The following is a 27,157-nucleotide window of genomic DNA, read 5'->3' on the forward strand; positions in this document are numbered from 1 at the left end:
AGTTACTAATGACTAGAGTTAGATTTAGTTCTCAGAATAGTCTTTATTTATTTTGCCAACCTTTTTTAGGTTTTTGGGAGTGCTCTTTAATAATATAAAGTATATTCACTGAACATGAATGACTATGTTCTCAGTTATATTCACTAAATAATAATTTATCCTGTTCTCATTGAACAGAGTTGACTGCATAAAAGCATAAACTGCATTAACAGCTTCTTGATAATGTAGCTAGATCACTCACTTTAAAATATCTTGCACTAAATTGTCATGAATATCAAAAGTATGAAGTATGCTGTGTGTGTTAGATAGCCTATGTGTAAGTAAACATTGTTCCTCTTAGATATATTTATGAATTAACTACCTAATAATGTCCAGGGTTCATTGCTGTGAAAATTGTTCTTCTGTCACTTTAAGTAAGGTGCTAAATGCTGCCTCTGGAACAATTTTATAAAATCCAAATAAAAATATCATATTTTATAATTATCCTGTGAGTTTGACAGATCATTATGGAAGCCCGTTTCCACCACTGAATAAAAAAGGTTATTGCAACTTTTTATCTTACAAGACTTTCACAGAATAGCATGATGTAAACTCACAATTGTGAGTTATAAAGTCAGAATTGCATGATATAAATTTGCAATATCTTTTTTTTTTTTTTTTTTTTTGACAGGGGCGCTGATATTTTCTCAGAATTGCGAGTTTATATCTTACAATTCTGACTTTATAACTCACAATTGCGAGTCAGAAAAAAGTCTGACTTGTGAGATAAAAAGTTGCAATTACCTTTTTTATTTTTTATTCAGTGGAAGAAATGGCTTTGATAGATTAATGTGAACTGAGCTTTAAGAATTAAAATGATGCACTGATGAACTGTCTCTTTTTTTGTGTACATTTATTTAACAGACTCACTGTTATAATCATATGTACAAATGTACTGTGTCTCTACAGCATGGTACAAAATAATTGTTTAGTGATCAGCACAATCTCCTTTTATTCACCATGAAGAATAAGTTGTCTGTACAGACCAGTACAATACATTAATAAATTAGTCAGTCCAGCAAAATGTGTGTACCATCTAGAAATGTAGAGCTTCTATTTTTTGTCATCTAATTTCTCACATTTAAAAAAAAAATATTGTTTCACCATTACATTTAAGTACTGAAAAAGAACAAAAACTGCAAGTACAAACAGCCATCTCAATATATATATATATGTGTGTGTGTGTGTGTGTGTGTGTGTGTGTGTGTGTATAGATTTTTTTTTTTTTTACAAAAAGACATTACATTGGCATTTGGTTTTTCATGCCAGTCGAAATATTTGTAAAAATTCAAAACAATGTCAACAATTTGATTATTATTAAAAACAGTAAATGTGTATAAAATGCTGCAACTAAAAATATGAAATATTACATGGAAACATCACAAAATTTAAGAAAGCCACGATTTAAGGCTTGTTTTCAGCACAAGGTCTCACTGTGTCCTCCACCTCGATGACCTCCATGATCAGATCTCTGATAGCCTGCACACTGTCCGCCGTCTCCTCCAGTGAATCCGTGCTCTCAGCGCTGCTCTGGTTCCCCGGCTCTGATGTTAAAGCAACAGCGACCCCTACCGGACCCTCGGGAACTGAGTCAAGAGGAGGAGAAGCATCCAGGGCAGGACCATCTTGCGTTTCATTCCTATCCTCATCACTAGAAGGCGCTCCCTCACAGGCCTTGTTATCCACAGCAGTGTCTTCAACACATACGTCTGGGAGAACTTCAGCGTTGACTGTCAGGTTAACGTCAGGTTGGACAACATGGACACATTCCTCTTCGACTTCAGCCTTAGGAGGACTTGCGCCTTCACTTTCTTCATCTGCTTCCAAATGTAGAGTTTCGAGAGGAACGAGAGTTTCTTCAGCTGCTGAGTTGAGATAGACTGCTCGGTCTGTACTAACCGGCGATCCCTCTGTAACTTCATCCTTCGCTGTCGAAGAAGGTGTCTCTGGTTGTGAAGCAGATGAGTCTTCTGCAGAGGAGATGGTTTCTGGTTTGGTTGAGGAAACGTCAGTCTCTGAGACCTCTGGAATGGGTGATGTTGGTGGGACATCTGGTTGAGTTGTTTCAGAAGCATGTAATGGTGATGCAGGTTCCACGGATTCCGGAGAAGACACTGTAATCGTCACTGTGGGAATGACTGAAGCATCGTGTGTCTGATAGGTGTCTTCACTGACGGATCCCCCTAATCGAGAGGTGGTCTTCTGCTCTGCTTGTAGAGAGAGAGTCACAGAGGCCGGTCTTCGTGGTGGGCTGGAGGGGGCAGAGAGGGGCGGCGTGCGGCTGTCAGCCAGGCTGCTTTGACTAACACACTGCAGGTCAGTACTGTCAGCGAACAGGTTGTTCTTCTTCAGACTGGCTGCCTCCTTCACCACTGCGCAGCGAAAACATAGACGAATAAGTTATGTGTCTCGAACACTCAAAAACACACAGCTAAAGAGGTTTACTGTACCTTTGTTCACTTCATTATTCAGAAGGTTGAGCAGTATGTTCTCATAGACATTCTCCACTTGAACGAAGTTTGTGTAATCGGCAAAGACGAACTGTTCGAAACTCTGAAGCTCCTGCAAAACGAGCAAAAAGTTTCACACAAGTTTTCTCCACTACATTTGTGCAATAAGATCTAACTAAAACAATGCATAAACAGGCACAAACACATCGTACTACTGTCAGCAAGGACAGAAACCTAAACGCGGACAGAACACCATATTACAGTAGTCTGAAAGAGTTTAATAATAGTGTTTACAGTGCAGTCAGAGTTTACTAATTGACTTTAATTGGTTGCTTCTTTTTAGTTAATGAAGTCATTCATTTAATAAGAAACAGAGCTTGCTAGAATAACCGTCGTTTCCAAAAGAAGACTGAATAGTGCTTACAGTTCTGCAGGCAGGCGCCAGGTTTCTCTTGATGGCTGGCAGAGTGATATCAACCAGGGCCTCCTGGAAAATCTTCTTCCTTATTGTGCTGCTGTCATAGTCAAATTGCTAAAAAAGCAAAAGTTTCCATAATGATTATGTCACATTTATTCGAATGATTCTAATGTTGAGATGGTGTACTGCTTAATGTCTACGCTTTGTAAATGTGGGCAAAGCCAACCTTGAGAACACGGAGCTTGGCTTTCTCCATGACTGAGGCCGGTTTGTCAGGTTTATCCTTTGAGGCAGACTGAAGCAGGAGCTCAAATGTGTGCACGGCATTCTCCATCAACTAAAAAGAGTGGAAGAAACATCAGACATGCCTCAGTTCATTTATATTCCCTTGACCTGTAGAGGGAACCAAAGTTCATGACCAGATGAGGCAATGCTCTCCATTGACTTCATTTTTGGTGGAGCAGTCTATATGACATTTATGATTCCAGGAGTAATTTATATCCACTACTAAGTTCTGAAAAATGCAATTACACTTGAGTCAGAAGGCCAGATTAACTATTTCATTACATAAAGCATCTAAAAGCCGACCAACGCCCAGTCACTCTAAAAGCTGCCGATGACGCCCACCTGCTGCATTTGACTCTGGGTGCCGTGAACTACTCGTGTCGAGTTGGAGAACTTGAAGCGGTTGTGGAGTTCCTGGAGCTGTTCCTTCAGGACGTTCACGTGCTGGTAACAGTCCTCCATCCGGTCACGTCCCAGCTGCTGCAAAGCCTGCAAACGGACAGACATGACTCGTGAGAACTCAAGGCAGTCTGAGTTCAGATGATCCTAGTTCCCACATGATTTAATCACGTCAGCTCTGCTGTCCAACACTTCACTTTGCTCTCAAAGGGAAAAAAATTACCTGATTTGCTTCAAGGGCTGTGCAATGTAGCCTTGGCTACATGATAAATATTTATCTGAAGCCCATGTGGCAGAGTGTTGTATTATTTGTAAATGTCCTGCACTCTCTTACGCTCTGAAGTTCATCCGTGACTCCCCCCTGAGGGAAATCCTTGCAGATCCGGGTCAGCTCGTCCTCCAACAGCAGCCTCATGGCCTGGAAGCCTGCGCTGATCGGACCCATCAGCTCCTCCAGGATCGAGGTCAGGTATGGAGCCACGCTCTCTGAACAGTATTTCACGGCTGGCTCTGATACAAGAGCTTAACACGGACAGAAAGTGAGTCAAAATGGTGCAGTACAGCACAGAAAATATATTTGGTATGTCTCACTTACTACATTTACATGCATAAGAATATTTCAATAGAGTAATCAAATTTAAATTATTTTTAATTTGGCCATACGCTTCCACTGCCACTGGTGGCCATTAAACAAGATTTTATCATGTCAAAGAAGTCCGAGTTCATTAGTTGAGTAATTTAGCAAAGATTTTACTCATTTCACAAAATTGTAGTGTAGTTACCACTCTCTAGATTTGTTTTAAACATATTATTCATAACATCAAAAAGAATAAGTAGCATATAAAGGAGAATATTATTCAATAAAACTGATAAATAATAAAGCAATGATATTATTCCGGGGGGTTATACCGTATTTTCCAGACTATAGGTCGCACTTTTTTCCTAGTTTGGCTGGTCCTGTGACTTAAGTCAGGTGCGAAATTAATTTGACATAAACCAAGAGAAAACATGACCATCTCCAGCCTCTAGAGGGCGCTGTATGCTGCTCACTGCTCCTGTAGACTGACACTGAGCAGCAGAGAGCTGCACGGGTCCGATTTTGTAAATCCGCACCCGCCTGTACCCGCTTAAAATAGAACCGACACCCGACCCGCACCCGAAATCAAATCAGTTAAGCCAAACACATTAGACACACTTTTTTCTAATTTTATTGCCAGGTCATACAGAAGTTATTTATGGAAACTCTTTTTAAAATATATTCGTTTTTAATACATTTTATCTTAATTTTGATCAATGTTTTATCAATCAATTGCCCGTATTTAATAAATAAGAAGCAAATATATAGCAGACAATGTAATAACCTTAGTGTAATTGACAGAATTACTAAAAAATATTTTGCTACCTAAAAGTTAAATATTTTTTGTGTCACGCATGCATGCATGTCTGTTTCCCTCATATTAAATATAAAACGCATGTGGACTGATATTTTTCCAATGTCTGGACAGACGTTTCAATATTATTTGTAATAAATGCATTGTCTTAGAATTTATATTTCACGTTTTTACTGCAAATGTCGAAATACGTGCTCTTTGGTCCATCAATGCTTGAGTCACTGATCACATTAGAATAAAACATCTCATAATAAAATACAAAATTGACTTTTTTTTAATGTATATGCATAGTTCTCATCAGCGGGAAATACAGATAAACGCTTTCATTTGTTGTATTTTTGATCCTGAAACAAAACAGAACAACAAAAGAGCGAATCATACCACCGTCTAAGGTTGTGCTTCAAGTCAGGATTAGGCCCATATTCACAAATGTGTTAGCTATCGAATGAAATATCTGATATTCCGATTGTCAAATACATACAAGTGGAAGTGTATTGTTGTTTAAACACCTTTATAACGATTGCGTTAGTTGAGCTGTATGCGCGATATAATTTTATGACACAAATTTTGAAATAGGCTTAAATCAAACACATTTTCATTCAGATTCTGTATATATATATATATATATATATATATATATATATATATATATATATATATATATATAAACGGAAAACAAAAACAACGAAGAAAAAAAAACAGCTGGCTGGTCTTTTTACGTCTGTTAACTAATGACTCATGCAGCTGTTCGCGCGGGTGTGATTTTTTAAAAGTGGAACGTAGGCCTATTTTTACGTTTGCACCTGACTGTTTTGAATCCGTGTTTAGACCCATGTTTCCCCTGTTTCCAACCCGACCCGCACCCGTATCCGACACAGTTAGATATTTTTCACCCGTTTCAGCCAAATTTGCGGGTCCCCCGTACCCATGCAGGACTCTACTGAGCAGCATAGAGCGCCCTCTCGCGGCTGTAGACGGTCATGTTTTCTCTTGGTTCTTGGTTCTAAATAAATGTGACTTATGGTCCAGTGCGACTTATATATGTTTTTTTCTTCATCATGACGTATTTTCAGTCAGTTTGGTGTTGGTAAGATTCTTTAAATAAATAAATCTGCTCTATGACTGTCTGCATGTACCTTGCAGTTTAGTTTCCAGGAATGTTTGCGAGTTGATGATCTGGTCCATGTCTGAGCGAATGAGTGCCTCCTGCTGTTTGGTGGCTTCTCTGCACTCGTTCTTCAGACTCTCCAAACCTTCTCGCAGTTGCTCATGAACAAGCTCATACGTCGCTTCCACAGTCTAACCACGCAGAAAAAAATAGAAAAATCTTTCACACCTTAAATATGGCCATCATAAACCCACTTCATCATGAACATAGAGCTGCCTTTGTCTACTTGTTGCCTAATAGTCCCTTTATAGAGCAGTGGCCTCTTCCAACTGGCACAGGCCATGAAAGAGAATGATTTTTCATGTTATAAACTATTATACAGAATGCCCCAGAATGGTTATGTTGCCTGAGTGTGACATTTAACACACAACGTGTCAAAGTTCTAAGAATAAACAGGAGGAGCTGAGGCTGATCTCACTGACCACAAACCACACCCTCTTCCTCTCCGGCTTCTTTCCCTTCAGCTTGGGCAACAGCTCGGTCTGCAGTGATGGCAGCAGCTCCTCCATCACTAGGTTAGCCAGCACCTGCAGAGAGGCAGAGGGAGTCACTACTGAAGATGATACCAGACTGAGTCGAGACACAAAACACCCACACGGCACCGACTCATGGAGGAACAGCAAAAGAGTTGTTGTGATGTCATAGCAATAAAGCAGTCTTCAACAGACAGAACCACCACACACAGATGTGGCAGTTGAGTCCATTATTATGCCATATATGTAAATTGACTGCTTTTAAACTGACCAAACTGTTTTTCTATGATATAATAATATACTGTATATATACTATTTTATATTATACGATACCATTCAAAAGTTTGAGGTCAGTAAGATTTTGCAATGTGTCTGAACGAAGTCTCTTACGCTGAATTTTTTATTTTATTTTAATTTTTTTTGTGCTAAAGAAACATTTCTTCTTACTAATAATGATCAAGATGAACAGTGGCGTGATATAATATCATAATTTATGAAACAATATGTTATTTATTGATTTGTTAAGAAGATGAACATTACATCACCTTGTCAGGGTTTGTTTCGTGATAGTGACTAATTGTAAAATAGTTTTTTTGTGCCTGTTTTTAGTTTCCTTAAACAACAACACCTTGTCCGCCGAATTAGTTTTCAAAATTAGACCTAACAATAGTTGAATAGAGGCAGATGTGTTTCCTTAAGTAGCTAGCTACAGGAAATCCTGTATGTGATCTCGAGATTTATAACAACAGGAGCTTTGGACTGAATTTTTGTAAGGAACAACACATCAATATTTTGTGGTGCTCACTAGGGCAGTTATGCAAGAGTTCTGCGAGTCAATGCAAAGTTTCTATAGGGGAACACAAAAGTGCGTGCTAATTTAAAGGCAGTGTTAAGAAGGTTAGGGAAGTTGTGGCCTAGTGGTTAGAGTTTGACTCCTATTTCTAGGGTTGTGGGTTCGAGTCTCAGGCTGGCAATACCACGACTGAGGTGTCCTTGAGCAAGGCACTGAACCCCCAACTGCTCCCTGGGTGCTGCAGCATAAATGACTGCACACTGCTGTGTGTGTGTGTGTGTGTGTATGTGTTCACTGCTGTGTGTGTGTGTGCACTTTGATTGGGTTAAATGCAGAGCATGAATTCTGGTTATGGGTCGCCATACTTGGCTGTATGTCGCGTCACTTTTTTTTTTTACTTCGGAAAAAAGTATTAGGTTATAATTACCCTATTTAAAATTTTAAAAGTCGTGTAAGTGCTTCAATTGCTTCATTAAAACTTTATGTAACTTATTAGTTCCTTTAATTTTGCTTCAAATCAACAACAATGAGAAAGGTAATGAGCAAAGTAAAGGTTTGTGTGCGAGTACTAAGCTTCTTAGGGGACATTTTTCCTATAACAATAAAATTAGTTTTATTTATTTTTCTGATGATCATGTCCTTCTGTAGTATCACCTTATTAAACAAGTTATTAAATGTCAATTTTCAAATATTAAATGATCATTTAAATAATTCTGCCTATTAATAATTTATCTAACATATTTAAATGTTGGTTACAAAAGCACGCATTTAAAACTTTCAGTCAAGCATGACTAACTGTCCACTGAGGATGTTATCAGCATGACACTCCTGAATCCCTGACCGGCAGCTCTGTCCCGACTCCAGCGGCCTGCTGACCACTGTCTGATGCCTGCGTTAATCACACGGCATTACTCAGTTACACTTCATCATGACTCATCTGATTCATTCAAAACAAGACTCTGCCTTTCTGGAAACGCATTCAAAACATGCTTGTGAGTAATATGGAGACCAGGAGGCCCACCTGACAGTCAGTGCCCACCAGCATATCCCATGATTCATAGTGACCCTTCTCCTGCCTGTAAAAGTGAATGGCCTTCAGGAAAGCCTGCACCTCACATTCCATGCTCTTCAGATAATCTGCAGAGACATAACAGAGAGAAGAGAATAGCTCTGTTAGATGAATCGATTGTGTAATATAGAATCACGCGAGCAACTTCTCTTTTCTGGTTCCAGAAGAAAGAAGAAAGAAAAACACCAAGACAGAAATGATTTGGAAATGCCAAATAAGATGAAAGGCTTTTGCGTAATATGTAAATGGGTGAAAAAAGGGAAAACCCATCACCCCTAAACCCTAAATGACTTGTACTGCTAAATAAGGAGGAAATAAACAATCTAGCATTCAATGTTGAGGATTAACTAACTAAATATTGCAACTAATGCAATGCATTTTCAGTAGTGTGATAGTATCTTACCTATTTAAAAACTAAATAATTATGAAATAATACAATTAATATTAAAACTAAATATTTGAAGGCTGCTCTTTCTTAATTTTTTCGATGTTAAGCTGATTTAGTGGACATATATCCATTCCATAATCATAACTATAATTAAGTTAATAATTAAGTTAAACTTATTTCTTAATAAATAAACAGTTTTAGATTTTATATATATATATATATATATATATATATATATATATATATATATATATATATATATATATATATATATATATATATATATATATATATATATATATTATTGACATATTTTAAGATAGTGTCTACTTTTATCTTGTTTGTAGATAAAATAAACTAACTTCAAAAGAATACCCTTTCAAAAAAAGACATTAATTCTTTAAAGACATTAAAGACACTAATTCAACTATTAGTATAATTAATTTAAACTACAATTAATAAGAGATTAAACTTTCATTCTACTTTTAAAATAAATACAAGTATACAGAAAAGTCTATACTAAAGTCTATCTGGCCTATACTTATGCTAATTAATTTGACCAAGATTTACTGTATTGATATTACTGATGTCAATTTATTATTGATTATTTCTCCCAATAAGGGTTTATGATTTGACCCTTAACCCGAAGTAAACGGTAACACTTTAGAATAGAGAACACATATTCACTATGTCATTAATGGGTGATTCATAAGTACTAATAAGCAGCCAATATTCTAGTAATATGAATGCTAATAAGCAGAATAATTGGTCCTTACAATAAAGTGTTACCAAGTAAACTTTGGTGTGTATCTCATGCCAAACAGGAATGATAGGCCTACCTTCAGTTGTTAGACTTATTTCTAAATCTTTTATAATCTGATTTACAATAGCAGATGAAAGCAGAGTACAGTTATGTTTAATGTAAAAATGGTCTTTACATCAGTTTGATTTTGCTTTATGTAGTGGTTATCTCTCCTCTCACCCACTTCATGAAGCATGAAGATGTGAAAGTGGAGTCTTTTGCAGTTGTGTGACGAAGTAGAAGATTATTGCACACATAGTGCTCTGCAGAGGCAGTGTAACCGCTAAGCAGCGAGTACACAGGAAGAGAGCATTGCGATTCTGGATATTATTAGCGTATCACCATGACCACCACAGAAAAACAGTAGTAAACTGATGCAAGAGCAGAGGTTGCCAGATGCAGCTTGAGGTATCCTCTGATCAGCCTCACTACTGTAATATAGCGTGTTGCTTTTGGGTGGCTGTACGAAGAATTAGTCAGAACAGATTCAAGAAGTACTTTCAAATTGAGCAAACAGAAATTCTGTAGGAATCTTTCCCCTTGGGGTATAATTCACAAATTTGATCATAGACTACAAATGCCAAGTCAAAAAGTGCACGACCGAGGCAGTGCTGATCTGGTACCTTGGTTCTGATGCCGAATGCAGTCGTTCAGGATCGAGACGAAGCAGGCACGCTTCTCCTCCTGCTGGAAACAGAAGTACGAGTCTCGTCTGTAAGGTAGCCTCAGGTACACAGGAAATGGAGCGGGAACTGCCACCACAGGAACGGTGGGCTCTTCCTTAGAACCTGAACGACACACAAACACTCATTCCAACGGGAAGAGAGAGAGAGATCAGGATGGAGAACCAGACAAACACTCACCATTAGGATCAGGAAAGGCCTTGTCTACGACGGCAGTGTATTTCTCCTCTGAGGTCAACACAGTGCCCCCTGTTGGCAGGAGTTTGTGGCGGGCAGGGGTTCCCTTTGTATATGACTAGATGCATGAAATATTACAGCATCAAGAGAATGCTCTGTCAGAAAAAGTGCCTTTTATGTGTAAATGATCGAAGATAACTTAAAACCTCCTGGTTATCATGTAGCTCCAAGCTGTAGTCGGCACGGACCACAACAAATCTCTCTCTCCACTTTCTGTTGTCATCAAAGTAAAGCACATTGTCCGTGTACAGGACCTCTGAGGCCTGCAGAGGCTCCTAGAAGTGAAACATACAGTACTAGTGTCAGTGAGAGTAAATCATGTAAGTGAGAGTGCACAAAAACCATCACTTAAGTTGATATTGTCAGTGTCAGATATTTATGCTTTCACCTTCTGTTTGAGGAGCTGGGCCTGTCCTGCTCTGTGCTGCTCCACCTCATCCTTCAGGTGGCAAAAGAAGGCGACACAGCTTTGCCGTCTGTAATGAGGACTAAAGTTCTTCAGCCCAGCCTCTGTCCGGCCTGTACACACATGAAAGATCAGATTATCCTTGTGAAAAAGAAATATGCTTATCTGCATTGAATGCGCACTCGTGATGTACCTAAACACTTATTTGTATGGATTGACTAACATACTATAGCACAAATTAAGAACTATTTTTGAGCTGTAGTGTGTTATTTGATATTACACTTAAGGCAAATGGTTACACTTTCTTTTAAGGTGTCCTTGTTATAGTGTAATTATACATTTAAGTGCTGAGTAATATTAATCAGCTACATGTACTTACTATATGGTTAGGGTTTGGCTTAGGGTTTCTTACATGTAATTATGCATAATTATTTGTTATTATAATTATAAGTACATAGACCATGTATAACAAGGATGCCTTAAAATAAAGTGTTACCATATATTTTTTAAATATAATAAACTGTAATTTCCTCATGAAAAATGTTTAGTTACAAATATTTAAATTTAGTACAGAGGTGTTGTCAAGACCAGACTTTCCAAAACCAAGAACAATGATTAAACCCCTCGAGACCAAGATTCAGACCAAGACTAGACCCTTCAAGCCCAGATCCGGACAAGACTTGACAATTCAGGAACCAGATCCAGATTAAGACTAGACCCATCGTGATTAAGATCAAGACCAGACTTTACAATTCAGGAACCACATCCAGACCAAGACTAGACCCTTCAAGCCCAGATCCGGACAAGACTTGACAATTCAGGAACTAGATCCAGACTAAGACTAGGCCAATCAAGATCCAGATCAAGACCAGACTTGACAATTCAGGAACCACATCCAGACCAAGACTAGACCAATCAAGATCCAGATCAAGACTAGACCCTTCAAAACCCAAATCCAGACAACACTTGACAATTGATGAACCAGATCCAGACAAAGACTAGACCCATTGAGATCCAGATCAAGACTATACCCTTCAAGACCCAGATCCAGACAAGACTTAACAATTCAGGAACCAGATCCAGACCAAGACTAGACCCATCGAGATCAAGATCAAGACCAGACTTGACACTTCAGGAACCAGATCCAGACCAAGACTAGACCCATCGAGATCAAGATCAAGACCAGACTTGACACTTCAGGAACCAGATCCAAACCAAGACTAGACCCATCGAGATCCAGACCAAGACTAGACCCATCGAGATCCAGACCAAGACTAGACCCATCGAGATCCAGATCAAGACTAGACCCTTCAAGACCCAGATCCAGACAAGACTTAACAATTCAGGAACCAGATCAAGACTAGACCCATCGAGATCAAGATTAAGCCATATTTTTATGAATATTAAGTGTAGTATATATTGTGCCAAATTCAGCTACAGCTTGTCGAAGCATGCATGACTAGGAATGGATGACATGACCAAAGTACAATAAAAGTTTTTACTGTACAATAATACATATAACAATATCTACAGTCTTGAAGGGTGTCAAATTAATTCAGTGAGATCATGCATTTTATCGAGGGAGGAGAAAGTCTGTGACTCATTCCTAAAGACTGAGCCATCTTTACCACTTGACTGAACTGCCAAAATGACCTGGCATAGATCAGCATTATTCCACTGAGCAGCCTAAATTCAAAACTTTATTTGCAACAGCTCTTGGGCTTGGATCCCAATTTCCAAGTTTTTAGAGGGAAATATTCTTTGACTTTCCTTGGAAAAACATTTTTCTGCCAAGGATTAAATAGTCCGAAATTTTGAATGTCTGGATGAATCCACTGGCAGCGGCTACATAATATGTAATTTACAGGGCACATTAGACATGCTATATTAACCATTACCACTGCAATGCAAAACACTGTCTAAGACAATTTAGAAAAAGACAGAATACAACTGACCTGTGGTCCAGCTATGGTCACCATAATGACTCATATCATACAATTGATTTGGGATTACAAAAAGGGATGTGGTGGAGTCTAGATTCAGTGAGAGCCTGAGGAAAATTCATTTTTAATGTTGAACATTTACCTGAATGATATTTTGTCAATGTAAGCATGTAACCATCGCTGATCTCATCTGCTAAAACTTGTTGGCATCTTTTCATCATTGTGGAGTTGAGTGAGAAAGTAACAGAAATCATTAGTCACGGATAATCTTCCCTGTTCATTTGAACCATTTGATCCGGTTCAAAAATTGGACTGAACAATTTATTCATAACTGACTGCCGGATTAAAGTCTCCCTGTTCCTCACATAAATCTCTCATAAAATAAAATAAAATAAAATAAAATAAAATAAAATAAAATAAAATAAAATAAAATAAAAAGAAGATACACACTCTGTCTTTCTTGGAGTGACAATTCCTGTGTTAAAAGGGAGCAAAGTTTATGAGAATATGAAATTATACAAACACAATAATCGATTCTTATCACCCACTAGCATATTAAGTAGAAATACAAAAACCACTAGTAAGGACAAGCAAAAAAAAAAAAATAATAATAATAAAAAAATAATACTTTTGCCATCATCTTTAAAAAACTGAATTAACACAATATATTGTTTACATCTCAAAATAAGCAATAGGCAAGCTACATCAAAACACAAACAAGCTTACATTTATTACTGCAAAATAATCTACTCTACTAACACTATTACTGTTGCTTACTTCTTGCTGGATCGCAGTGTGTCACATTTCAAATGCTGAGAAATTGCCATCTTTAGAAAAACGTATTGTAACTTATAAAAAAAAGAAAAGAAAATTAAAACCAGTTATTTTAAAACAGTAATTCTGACAGTTTGCTTATTTGAGGCAGATTTCTTTCCTCCTTGTAACCCCCACCCCCTCGTTTAAAGGAGTTTTCATTGTTATTAGAGTATGAGATTTCAGGGACTTTCAGGGATAAAGTTGTTTTTAAAGATGCTGTGCGAATAAAATTGGATTGACTTGAGCTGAATTGTATTAAGTGAGTTAGAGAAGAGACAGCTGCTCTGAGGAGGGCACAGACATGAAAAGTGGTTTCCTGTGAGGACACAAACACCACACTAACTCACACTTGTGATAAGAGCACAACTCTTACCATGTTCACAACACTAGCACTGTCAGTCAGTACTTATAGTAATGCGCTTAGCATTTTGATATTGTACCACACTGTCCAAATCCACTGAATTTTGAAGGTTTTAAGAATGACCACTGGCTACAGGCTTAAACCATGAAGAGGAACAGTACAAGAGCTCAAAAGGGTATTACAATGAGGACATATCTAATACACATCCCAGGAAGCTTTTTATGGAAAAATGAATACACAGTCTTTATGTTTGACCTCAGCATCCTTTCATCTGGACTGAGATTTCAAACAGCTACCAGTGATAGTGGTATCTCTGTATGGCAGTGGGCCTTTCTTGGTAATTGGGATAGTTAAATATAATTGGTGCCTATTACAGGTCCGATGTAATTCTAGGATATATTGATGAAGATAAATCAAGAAACCAGAGAGAAAAAGCTGAATCATTTATTATAGTTATATACACACACTACATATACTACTTTTGAACAGTAGTATATATATGGTTATATACTATATATACTGTATGTAATGACAATATTTTAACAAAAAGTCACTTATGCTCACCAAGGCTACATTAATTTGATCAAAAATATGATAAAACAGTAATATTGTGTAATATTATTAAATAGTATGTGTTATTTGTGAAGTGGTCACTTCCTGTGAACCCAAGGGCTGCTAACTTTCGAGGCAGCTGTGAAATAAAGCGGAAGGTTTAAAGGGGTCATATGACATTGCTAAAAAAACATTATTTTGTGTATTTGGAGTAATGCAATGTGTAAACATTTCAAAAACACATTATTTTCCACATACTGTACATTAATGTTGCTTCTCTATGCCCCGCCGTTCTGAAACACGTTGATTCTTACAAAGCTCATCTTTCTGAAAAGCGTGGCCTGCCCTGATTGGCCAGCTATCCAGTGCATTGTGATTGGCTGAATACCACAAGCATGTGACAGAAAAGTTACGCCCTTTACCAGGTTCAGGAAACAGGCCCCTGTAAAATACGGTGCATACACTCGAATATTTGGGTTGAACTGTTCTGGAACAATGTTGTAAATAAAGTTTTACCACTAATTTCTAGTTGTGTCCTCTTTTGGAAGATCAAACAATGTAGTTTGGATTTCGCAATGAAACACACAGTCTCCACGACATGCTGCCAATGGCAACAATACTACAGCGAGGATATAAGTTATGCCTCCTTTCTTTGTGTGAACATTTGGGCAGTGTCATACAAATCCTCCCACATCGTGACATGGACATGTGGGGGCGTGTTCATACGAGCTGTTTTATGAAGGCGTGGCTGTGCATTCACTTTTATAAAGAATATCTCTTTGCATTTGAGACTTTAAATATTTGTGACTTTACAGATCTTCTGTATGCACAAACAGCTTTTATCACTCCAAAGACAAAGGAAAACATGAAATCGCATCACATGACCCATTTAACATGAAGTGACAATGATTTAAATTACCATCTGAAACTCAAAATGGAAAGTAAAGTTAGGGGTCAGTATGCTTTTTTATGTTTTTAAAAGTCTCTTGCTCACCAAGGTTTCATTTATATTTGACCAAAAATAAAATAAAAACTTTGCTTTAATATTATTAAAATTGTAATACATTTTAAAATGTTATCTATGGCAAAGCTGAATCTTCATTACTTCTGTCTTCAGTATCACATGATCCTTCCGAAATCGTTTCTAATGTGTTGATTTGATGCTTAATAAACATTTATTCTTTTCAGGATTTTTTTTCCCATTTTTATTTACTTGTTTACTTATTTATATGAATAGAAAGTTCAATTTATTGAAATGGAAATCTTTTGAACATTCCAAATGTCTTAAAGGGATAGTTCGCCCAAAAATGAAAACTCTGTCATAACCTGTAAGACCTTCCTTCAGCTTCATAACATTTTGGTTGAACCACTGATGTCATATGGACTATTTTAACAATGTCCTTTTAACCTTTCTGGGGCCATAAAACATTTCAGTTCTGTTGCTGCCTACGCAGGGTCAAAAAGCTCTTGGATTTCATAAAAAGATCTTAATTTATGTTTTGAAGATGAACAAAGGGCTTGCAGGTTTGGAACGACATGAGGGTGTAATTAATGACAGAATTTTCTTTTTTGGGTGAACTATCCCTTTAATTTCACTTTTCATCAATTTACAGACAACCAAACTATATCAATGTGAACATAGACGAACAACATATAACTGGTGAACAACATATTAAATGTATTACGTCCAATTATGAGTTCAGCAGATCTGTGTCTCCCTGTGCAATTCATAAATACAAACTGTTTTACAGACTATTGCACATCTGTACTTTAACTTTGGTCTTAAACTTCCTTCATCTCCCCACACACAAACTAGTTTTTAAATAGCCCCCGACTCCAGTTTCTCCCCTGATCATTGGTATCCTGACAGAGGATGGTGTCTGGGACTTTAGTTTTGTTGTTTTATATGTCCCTTATCCTTAGCCCTACATACTGTATGCATGTTCCCTTGATGCAGGAAAGAGCTGAGCGAAAGATAGATGTGAAATCAATCAACAAAAGGTCAACAAAAACAATGTTTCTAAAAAAAAACATATCAAACACTCAATCATGCAACCCAAAGCTTAGTGAGAAAAAGAATCAAGCATCTATATTTTATGTGTTATATGTGAAGTGAAGTCATTTCCTGATAACTGTGCTGCTAACATCCGAGGCAGCTGTGAAACCAAATGAAAGGTTCAGTATAAACTTTACACCTCAGCTGAGGCCAAAGATTTAATCTACCCTCTGAAACTGAAAATGGAAAGAATAGTGCTTTGCATTCCCTGTATAACAGTCCTCACAATGGGACTGGAAAAAGGGTTTTCTCTATCAGCATATTTCAAAATGTCCTACACCCTGAGATGCTGCCAAAACATGACATTTATAAAAATGACAGTAAGATGCAGAATGTATAAGTAAACTGAGTGTTTGCATTGAACTGCTGCTTTCTCTGTGCCATGTAACTACAACATTTTTCAGTACCAGTATCTCTGAAAGCTGAAAATATAATCCTATGTAAAAGATGTAGGATATATTTCTAGCACATTACTCTTCAAAAAGAAATGTTCTTTACTGGCATTAATGGTTCCATGAAAAATCTTTAACATTACAGAAAACTTTTTTCTTGGAAAGGTTCTTTAGTTTATAATAATTTTCTTTACATTATAATGAAAAAACATTTGTTATTTTAAGAACTGATCACTGAAAAGTTCTTTAAGGAACCCAAAACGGTTCTTTGGCACTGCTTTCAAAACCCCCTTTGGAACTTTTAGTTTTAAAAATGCGAGCTACTTGTAGACAGCCAGCTAATTATGCTTTATTGTCTTGTTTTACAGCACTTTACAATGTTTTACAGGCAACACCACTTGTCTAATTCTTTTTGATGTTGACTTATAAGTCCAGTGGTTTGGACAGCTAGCAGAGAAGAGCCTGCTTTTCCCATCACCTCTTGGCTTGCTGAAGAGCTCTGTAGCCTGAAACGCCCAACGAGGGAGACAGGCAGCTCCATAACTAACATTTCAGATAGGAATGCTCTCTTTCTCTCTCTCTGTTATCCCTCCAGTCCAAACTAAAAAATAGCATGTGGTTCGGCAAATGTGAGACGTTCTTGTAGGAGCTATATTATTCTGTCAGTGTGGGTTTGTGAGGGAGGATGTTTCAACCATTAAAAGTTGTGAATCCAAACTGTAATGTGACAAGCTGATAACTCAAGTAATATATATATAAGTCTGAGGCCACAGCGAAAATCTGCGATACAAAATCAGATTTAGTAACAGATCTAACAACGACAAAAATAACAACTTTATTCAATCTATCTTCTGTGTCAGGATTCAATGCATGTTCAACGCATGCTGCGTTCTGACTTAGAAACCCGATGTGCTGCACCTTGTTTATAAGCAGAGGGATGTACATGCATACTTTATATTTGTTTTTGTGTACAAAAAATATTCTCGTAGCTCCATAAAATTAAAAAAGAAAACAGACAGTATACGCGCACACACAAATGTGTGGTCAGAAAGAAATATCTTAGAAAAAAATGATCTTAATTTGTGTTCCGAAGATGAACAAAGGTCTTACGGGTTTGCAACGACATGACGGTGAGTAATTCATGCTAGAATTTTCATTTTTGGGTGAACTTTCCCTTTAAACTGTCTCTCAGTGTTGAGCTGTTCTCCTCTGGAGGTTTGGGATGAGGTCCCAGAATGAAGCTCTTGTTCCTCCCAACTTTAAAATGATTCACTGACTGATACTCTTCCCAACAGCATAAACACACCCAAAAACACGTTTCTCAAAACTTCTTAAACCTCTTGTTCCGCACTGTATGCACAATTTATGATTTTCACCTGGTGGATGATAACACTCTTTGAGATATACACTGAAGGAAGGATCTGAGCCAAAATTTCATAAAGACTTGGGTGGGCTCTTTTGACTTATCAGTAACTTTCAATAAGAAGGACCAATAAATAACCACTAAACCACAGTCTAAAAAACATATGGAACCTAGAACAGTTTACCGACCAGCCAAGAATCATCCTAGCAAACACCCAGAACACCCTAACAAATGCCTACCTCACCCTAGCAATGCCCTAGTAACACCCTAGCAAACACCTAGAACAACCAGAGCAATCACTTTTAACACCACACAATCAAACATTATACAGACTACCTTAAACACCCTAGCATCCGCATAGAACACCTTACCATCCACATAGCAACACCCAAGTAAACTCCCTTAAAAAACAACTCACACACCCTAGAAATCACTGTGTAAAGCCTAAGCTGAGAACACAGTAAAAAAACATATAGAACATCCCAGCAATCACCTGAAACCCCATAGTAACAGCACAACAACAGAACACCCTAGCAATCACCTGAAACCCCATAGTAACAGCACAACAACAGAACACCCTAGCAATCACCTGAAACCCCATAGTAACAGCACAACAACAGCACACCCTAGCAATCACCTGAAACCCCATAGTTACAGCACAACAACAGAACACCCTAGCAATAACCTGAACCCCATAGTAACAGCACAACAACAGCACACCCTAGCAATCACCAGAAACCCCATAGTAACAGCACAACAACAGAACACCCTAGCAATCACCTGAAACCCCATAGTTACAGCACAACAACAGAACACCCTAGCAATAACCTGAACCCCATAGTAACAGCACAACAACAGCACACCCTAGCAATCACCTGAAACCCATAGTTACAGCACAACAACAGAACACCCTAGCAATAACCTGAACCCCATAGTAACAGCACAACAACAGCACACCCTAGCAATCACCAGAAACCCCATAGTAACAGCACGACAACAGAACATCCCAGCAATCACCTGAAACCCCATAGTAACAGCACAACAACAGAACACCCTAGCAATCACCTGAAAACCCCATAGTAACAGCGCAACAACAGAACACCCTAGCAATCACCTGAAACCCCATAGTTACAGCACAACAACAGAACACCCTAGCAATAACCTGAACCCCATAGTAACAGCACAACAACAGCACACCCTAGCAATCACCAGAAACCCCATAGTAACAGCACAACAACAGAACACCCTAGCAATCACCTGAAATCCCATAGTTACAGCACAACAACAGCACATCCTAGCAATCACCTGAAACCCCATAGTAACAGCACAACAACAGAACACCCTAGCAATCACCTGAAATCCCATAGTTACAGCACAACAACAGCACATCCTAGCAATCACCTGAAACCCCATAGTAACAGCACAACAACAGAACACCCTAGCAATCACCTGAAACCCCATAGTAACAGCACAACAACAGCACACCCTAGCAATCACCTGAAACCCCATAGTAACAGCACAACAACAGAACACCCTAGCAATCACCTGAAACCCCATAGTAACAGCACAACAACAGCACACCCTTAGCAATAACCTGAAACCCCATAGTAACAGCACAACAACAGAACACCCTAGCAATCACCTGAAACCCCATAGTAACAGCACAACAACAGAACACCCTAGCAATCATCTAGAAATGCCCTAGCAAACACCCGGAGCACCCTAAAAGCCACTTCTCAATCATCCAAAACCCCCTAGAAAGAGCAAAGCAATGCATTAAAAAAACACTTCAAGTAACCTATAACATCCACCAAACAACACCACAGCAAACACACAGAATACCTTTAAAACACATCCTGGAAATTACCTAGAAATAGCCTAGGAATTACTCAAAACCATCCTAGCAACCCACTTGAAAGCCATCAGAAACCACATTTCAATTTTCACAAGAACGCACCATTGACTTTTCTCGCACAAAAAAAAAGTGAAGCAAATCTGGTGTTTACTGGTGGAATCTTAATCTTTATTATTATTTATATAATTATTGTTCTTTTTTTAATTAAACAAATCTTGGCAGGTTCTGTAGCTCATTTATGAGGAGCGTTCTGCATTGTGTGATAGGAATGGGTCCTAATAGAGACAAGGATAAGGTAAGCTGCATATCTTCAAGGTGTTTGGACACGTTTGTAATCAAAGGACAAATGCCGGGGAAAATGTAAACCTTCAGCATATGAAAAGGAAAGGTGAAAAATAAACACGTCTGCCTCTGCCCTACACATCTTCCTCCCGCATGGTGAGTAAAGGACACCGTGAACAACCAATGCCATTCACCCTAGAGCCCCACTGAGAGCTTTAAATTAAGAAACATATGATGTGAAGCTCAGTTTGAAGGCAGGACGGCATGTTTCTTCCAAGCACCCAAACAGCTGCATCAGGAAAGTGGATCCAGATTGCAGATTTGCACAATTATCTTCTAATCCCTGCTGTCAATATAACAGCAAGGGGACAAGGAACAGAGAATGATTGAGTCATCTGATTCCTTTCACAAGAATTTGCTCTGAGCTGAGTCCATCATGCTTGGAGTAGTGCCGTCAATGAATGTGGACTGATAATTTTTTATGACCTAGTCAGCTTCAAAAAAAAAAAGTCTATGAAAATAATCTGAATATCAGTTCATGTGATGACTAAACAGCAACACGAACTGGATTCCAACTGCATTTCATCAGCAATATGTCATCTATTAATCTGGTCAACACAAGTCACAGTTCACAAACGTTCAAGTTTTAACAAAGTGGTACTGTGCTAAATCTCTGATATATGTGACTAATAAATTAACTTTATTATGGAATGGAATTTTAAAAGTTAGTAGGATGTTACATTCTAAATGTAAAGTTAGCTGGTCAAATAAAATGATGCACTGATTTGATGATTACGCACCTGCAAAAATAACTATACATAAATATATGTATTAAAAAACTTATAAAGATATCTTACAAGTAAATTTTTACAATGTTTACATCTGTAAATTCTGACCATTTTTTTTCTCAAAATTCTGTTTATATCTCCAGATTTTTGCTTTTTATTGTTTTATGTGTTGGCATAAATAAACTTTCAATTTGTGCTAAAATCCATGACATCATTTAGGAGTTGAGTGGAGGAGAGAGTGGTGAATAGAGCATCATAATTAAGGACAAATTCTGTTTCTGTTACGTCAGCCCACACCCCTTGATGTCTTTAAGTTTTCGTCGAAATGATGACTGTTTAATGCCATGTCATGAACTGTTATGAGACAAAAAACTAATGTTATCAAACATACAGCATTCTAACACCGCACAAACCCTGGAGTGATCCTGGACTCCTCATTTAACTTGCATGTGTATACATTGGACAGCACTGAATAAATTCATGCAACCACACCCCCCCCCCCCCAAAAAAGCCAAGAGGACGTGGCAAATAACTTGAGTTTTTGGCGCACAAGGGAGGTATTCACTCCAAGACTGAAGCCCTTTCTGTTTCAGTTTATAACCCAGAGTCTTATTCTGCTAATAATTTACTAGCTGAACCACATGAATGTGATGTCACAATGTCAGCTTTTATAATTAGTCTATCATTCTCCTTTGATCATAATAGAATATTTGTATCTGTCCACCTGTATTAGGCATCCTTAATATCACTGCAACTGGGGACATTATAATTCCTAGAACAACTATGTGCAGTTTGTTCAATTACACTCCCTTGAAATGCACTTTTAAACTTATAAACCAAAGCTCCAATGCAAACTACTTTAACAGAATTTAGCAAGGCAACCTTTTTATCCAGCATTCATAATGCTTTAAGTCAGCAAAAAAAAACTTGGGAGTAAATATTCAGCTGAAAAGACTGAACAATAAAGAGAAGTGAATGTTGGAATGAGTTTCCACTCTGGTCCAATACTTTCTATTCATTGCTGGCCAGATGAAAAAAGAGCAAAACAATCCACATTATGCAGGAACAGCTGTGCTCCCCATCAGGGGAAGGAAAGCCATTCTCTGCAGTATATGCGCTCAGAATGTGTGACATTCCAGTGAAATCACATACACACTTCAGTGCATTCACAAAGGTAGTATATCAGTGATTGTAAAAGTGTGGCAAAAAAGCAGTGGAATGCATACAGTACAGACCAAAAGTTTGGAAACATAACTATTTTAAATGTTTTTGAAAGAAGTTTCTTCTGCTCATCAAGCCTGCATTTATTTGAACAAAAATACAGAAAAAAAAATATAATATTGTGATATATTATTACAATTTAGAATAATTGTTTTTACATTTATTATACTTTAAATTATCATTTATTTCTGTGATGCAGAGCTGAATTTTTAGGATCATTATCACATGATCCTTTAGAAATCATTCTAATATGACGATTCATTATCAAAGTTGGAAACAGTTCTGCTTCTTAATATTTTTTCAGAACATGTGATACTTTTTTAGGATACTTTGATGAATAAAAAAAAAGAAAAAAAAAGAAGCTATGTTTTTAAAATATAAATATTTTGTAATAACAATATACACTACAGGTCAGTAATTTGGGGTCAGTAATTTTTTTTCTTTCTTTTTTTAAAATAAAATCAATACTTTTATTCAGCAAGGATGTGTTAAATTGATAAAAAGTGATAGCAAAGAAAATATATTATTAGAATATTATTATAATTTTTTTATTATTTTGAATAAATGCAGTTCTTTGTAACCTTTTATTCATCAAATATATTAGACAGCAGAACTGTTTCCTACACTCATAATAAATCAGAATATTAGAATGATTTCTAAATGATCATGTGATAGACTGGATGTTACATGTGACACTGAAGGCTGGAGTAATGATGCTGAAAATTCAGCTTTGCATCACAGGAATAATTTTTTTTTTTTTTAAGTATATTCAAATAGAAAACTATTATTTTAAGTTGTATTTCACAATATTACTGTTTTTTCTGTATTTTTGATCAAATAAATGCAGGCTTGATGAGCAGAAGAAACTTTAAAAATAGTAATGTTTCCAAACTTTTGGTCTGTACTGTACTTGAATATAAATATGAAATGGAAATTGTGGTAATACTTACATTACAGTCTCCATGTCAGACACATTAGAAGGACCCACTTTATATTAACTGTCTTTACCTACGATACTTACATGTGACCCTGGACCACAAAACCAGTCTTAAGTGTCAGTTTTTCAAAACTGAGATTCATACATCATCTGAAAGCTAAATAATTGATGTATGGTTTATGAGGATTGGACAATATATGGCCAAGATACAATTATTTGAAAATCTGGAATCTGAGTGTGCAGAAAAAATCGAAAATCGCCTTTAATATTGTCCAAATGAATTCTTAGCAAAGCATATTACTCATCAAAAATCACGTTTTTATATATTTACGGTAGGAAATGTACAAAATATCTTCATTGAACATGATCTTTACTTAATATACTGATGATTCTTGGCATAAAAGAAAAATCTATCATTTTGACCCATACATTTGACCCATACATTGACCCATTTTTTTTTTTGGCTATTGCTAAAAATATACCCCAGCGATTTAAGGTTTTGTGGTTCAGGGTCACACATAATTGTCAGGTACAAAGTGTTTATTGTGTTCATGCTACAGTATATTGTGAAATCCTTTTCGGGTGGGATACAGGTCAGGTTAGGGACAGGATCTATGGTATGGTTAGGTTTAATATTGAGTTAAGGTAGGGTCAGCAGTGTAATTATAGATGTGATTACAGAGCTGTAATTACATGCAGGTATTTTTAAGTACAATGTAAAAATATTTATAGACATGTACACAATAAGTGCATTGTATGTCATATAGTAGTTAGTGACACTTATACATAAAGGAGGCCCTAAGTTAAAAAAATTTGCACCTAGGGCAAAATAAAAAGAATATGCTGATATTTAGAAACAATACAAATGTTGTTTATATGATATTTCTTAGATATTAAAGGAATAGTTTAGCCAAAAATGAAAATTTGCTCAAATTTAAACACCTTCAGGCTAACCAAGATGTGGATTACTTTAATTCTTCATCAGAAAAGATATGAAGAAATTTAACATTACATCACTTGCTCACCAATAGTACACATAATTCTGCAGTGAATGGGTGCTGTCAGAATGAGAGTTGAAACAGTTGAGAAAAACATCACAATAATCCACAAGGAATGCACACAACCCCAGTCCATGAAGAAATAAATCAATCATCTAGGCCTTTTAACAGGAAACCGTTGCTTCCGGCCAAAATACGAGCCCATATTTCTTCCAGTGAAAAAGTCAATCCACCAACATATATGTTTAGTACTGTTTTCACTTGTACATGCTTGATCTGTGTTTGTTTCGTGCATGATCCAAGACAACTGTTTTTCAGACAAGGCGACTTTTTCACTTGAGAATGCAATATAATGGTTAGAGGAGTTGTATTGTAACCAGTTTGATGTTAAAAACATTAATGACATTAACGTTGAATTTGTTTATTACAAGCAATGCAGCTTTTCTCCTCACAAGATGTTGAACATTTGTAGAAATGGTTATATCAGCTGTTATTCTGACGGCACCCATTCACTGCAGAGGAGCTGGTAAACAAGTGATGTAATGCTAAATTTCTCCAATTCTTTCTGTTAAAGAAACAATCTCATCTACATCATGGATGGCCCACATAAACTTTCAGGAAATTTCCTTTTTTGGAAACTATTGTTTTAATTACAACCTGTATCATTACAACAAGGTTCACAAAATGAGCATGGTTCATTATTTGACGTGATGTGTGTGACATGATGTGGATCCAAGTATGGTGTCCCATGCTCTGAATATGAGCTCTGCATTTAACTTATTCAAGAGCACACACACAGCAGTGAGTAGTCAACATACACACCGCTGGAGCAGTGGGCACCCCCCTAACCCCCCAAACAATGCCTGCCAATACAGAGACTCGAACCCCTGACTTTTGAGTCAAAAGTCTGACTCTCTAACCATTAGGTCACACCTTCCACATTGATTTATTTAAATGCAGAGTAGTAACTAGTAATGTGGAAATGGAAATATTAAACAGCTACTGCATGACGATCAGCTCATAAGTGGGTTAAAGGTGGGGTGGGCGTGTGGTTTGGGAGGTGCACTCTGCCTCAACTGTATAACCTAAACGGATGACATTTCCTGCACTACAGTAGTTCTCAAACCCATGTTTGATGTGTTTCGTAAAGTTATTATTAGGTAAGGTTATTCTTGGAATTCAGTTGCCTGCTATAACTGATATTATGACATAACAATTTAGTGGTTAGACGCTGAATTTGACATAAAAAAAATAATGCAAGAAATTTGGGGAAATGGAAAAAAGAAGAGTAGCCTATCTTATGACAGAAAGTCATTCAAGCTAACGTTACTCAACTTATTGGTCTCAGCATTAGACATAAGATGCAATCGTAGGTCCACAGATTTTATAGTACCAAATGAAAGCCAGTTTACCTCGTATGTAGCTTATTTTACTCTCGTCCAACAGACTGGATGAGGATGCTCCCATTGTGCAGCGTGGTTTGTCGCGGCGGTCTCGAGCGGAGGCTTTTTCCCGTTTGTCCGATTCGGTTTTGAAGCGCAGCGGCTATTTTGACTGTCAGATAACGGTAATGACGAGCGCGAGTAAACTGTGACTCGAGCATCTCAGACTTCCTCAAACTGCAGCGCCGCCCGCTTTATCCTCTCAGCTCTGTCAACATCTGTCAACAGCAGCTATGGCCATTTTATACAGCACTGTTTTGACTTTAAACTGCTTGGTTTCTTAATGTATTTAATAAACACCTCAAAAACCGTTTGTAGCTATATTATCACAACAACAAAAAGTTATTTTGAAAATGTTTATGTGAAAAAGGCAGTAGGCTATAGGCCTTTTAACCGTGTGGCAAGATATGGCAGACAAAGGTTCATTTAAAAAGTATTAGAATGTAGAACAGAACTTAGTTCATATTTGTTTCAATCAGGCGATGTATTCTAGGGATCGTCTACAAAGTACAAAACGAAGAAAATAAAGGTGGGGTACGTCCTCTGGTTGGAGTTACCCATAATAATTAAAAAAGATGCGCACATAGAAGAGTCGACGCAAAGTTTTACAGATGCATTTTGTGTTTTGCTATTCAGGATGAATTCTATATATATATATAAAAAAAATTAAAATAAATGAATAAACAAACAAATAAATAAAAAGTTTACAAGTTATAAGGGCTGTGATGCTTATGTTATTACTCTACTCCCCCTAGAGGCAAACTTTGCAGTAAATGTACTATAAGTCCAAAAAAAATTGTCATCTCCATGGTGTTTTGTGTTTGGAAACCCATTTCTGCCACATTAAAAAAAAAATGGTATATATATATATATATATATATATATATATATATATATATATATATATATATATATATATATATATATATATATATATATATATATATATATATCCTGATAATGACATAACATTTCGACTTTTATCTCATAATTATATGATAATTATTATTAGTATGCTACCTCATTATTTAGACTTTTTATCTCATAACTTTATTTACTTTTTTATGTCATAAGTCTGACAGGTATTTAGATTTGAAATGATTTTTTTTGTCATAATTACGTCTTTTTAACTGCTTAAATTAGCCCATGA

At 37.0% G+C, this 27,157-nt stretch overlaps 1 protein-coding gene across 1 annotated transcript; it reads right to left on the minus strand.

Annotated features, from left to right (window-relative positions):
* Nucleotides 1–875: 875 nt before the first annotated feature.
* Nucleotides 876–26,216, minus strand: LOC113115907 (protein Niban-like). Its single transcript, XM_026283643.1, has 14 exons — nt 25,978–26,216; nt 10,984–11,114; nt 10,742–10,870; nt 10,539–10,653; nt 10,299–10,463; nt 8,438–8,553; nt 6,573–6,677; nt 6,119–6,281; nt 3,926–4,113; nt 3,535–3,681; nt 3,134–3,244; nt 2,914–3,021; nt 2,490–2,601; nt 876–2,411 (listed from the first exon to the last, which is right to left on the minus strand). The coding sequence occupies exons 1-14, from the start codon at nt 26,030–26,032 to the stop codon at nt 1,444–1,446; spliced, it is 2,613 nt and encodes an 870-aa protein (XP_026139428.1). The 5' UTR covers nt 26,033–26,216; the 3' UTR covers nt 876–1,443.
* Between the last annotated feature and the right edge of the window lie 941 nt (nt 26,217–27,157).

Source organism: Carassius auratus, chromosome 2, assembly GCF_003368295.1.
Source record: "Carassius auratus strain Wakin chromosome 2, ASM336829v1, whole genome shotgun sequence".
In the NCBI taxonomy this organism is placed as follows: Eukaryota; Metazoa; Chordata; class Actinopteri; order Cypriniformes; family Cyprinidae; genus Carassius; species Carassius auratus.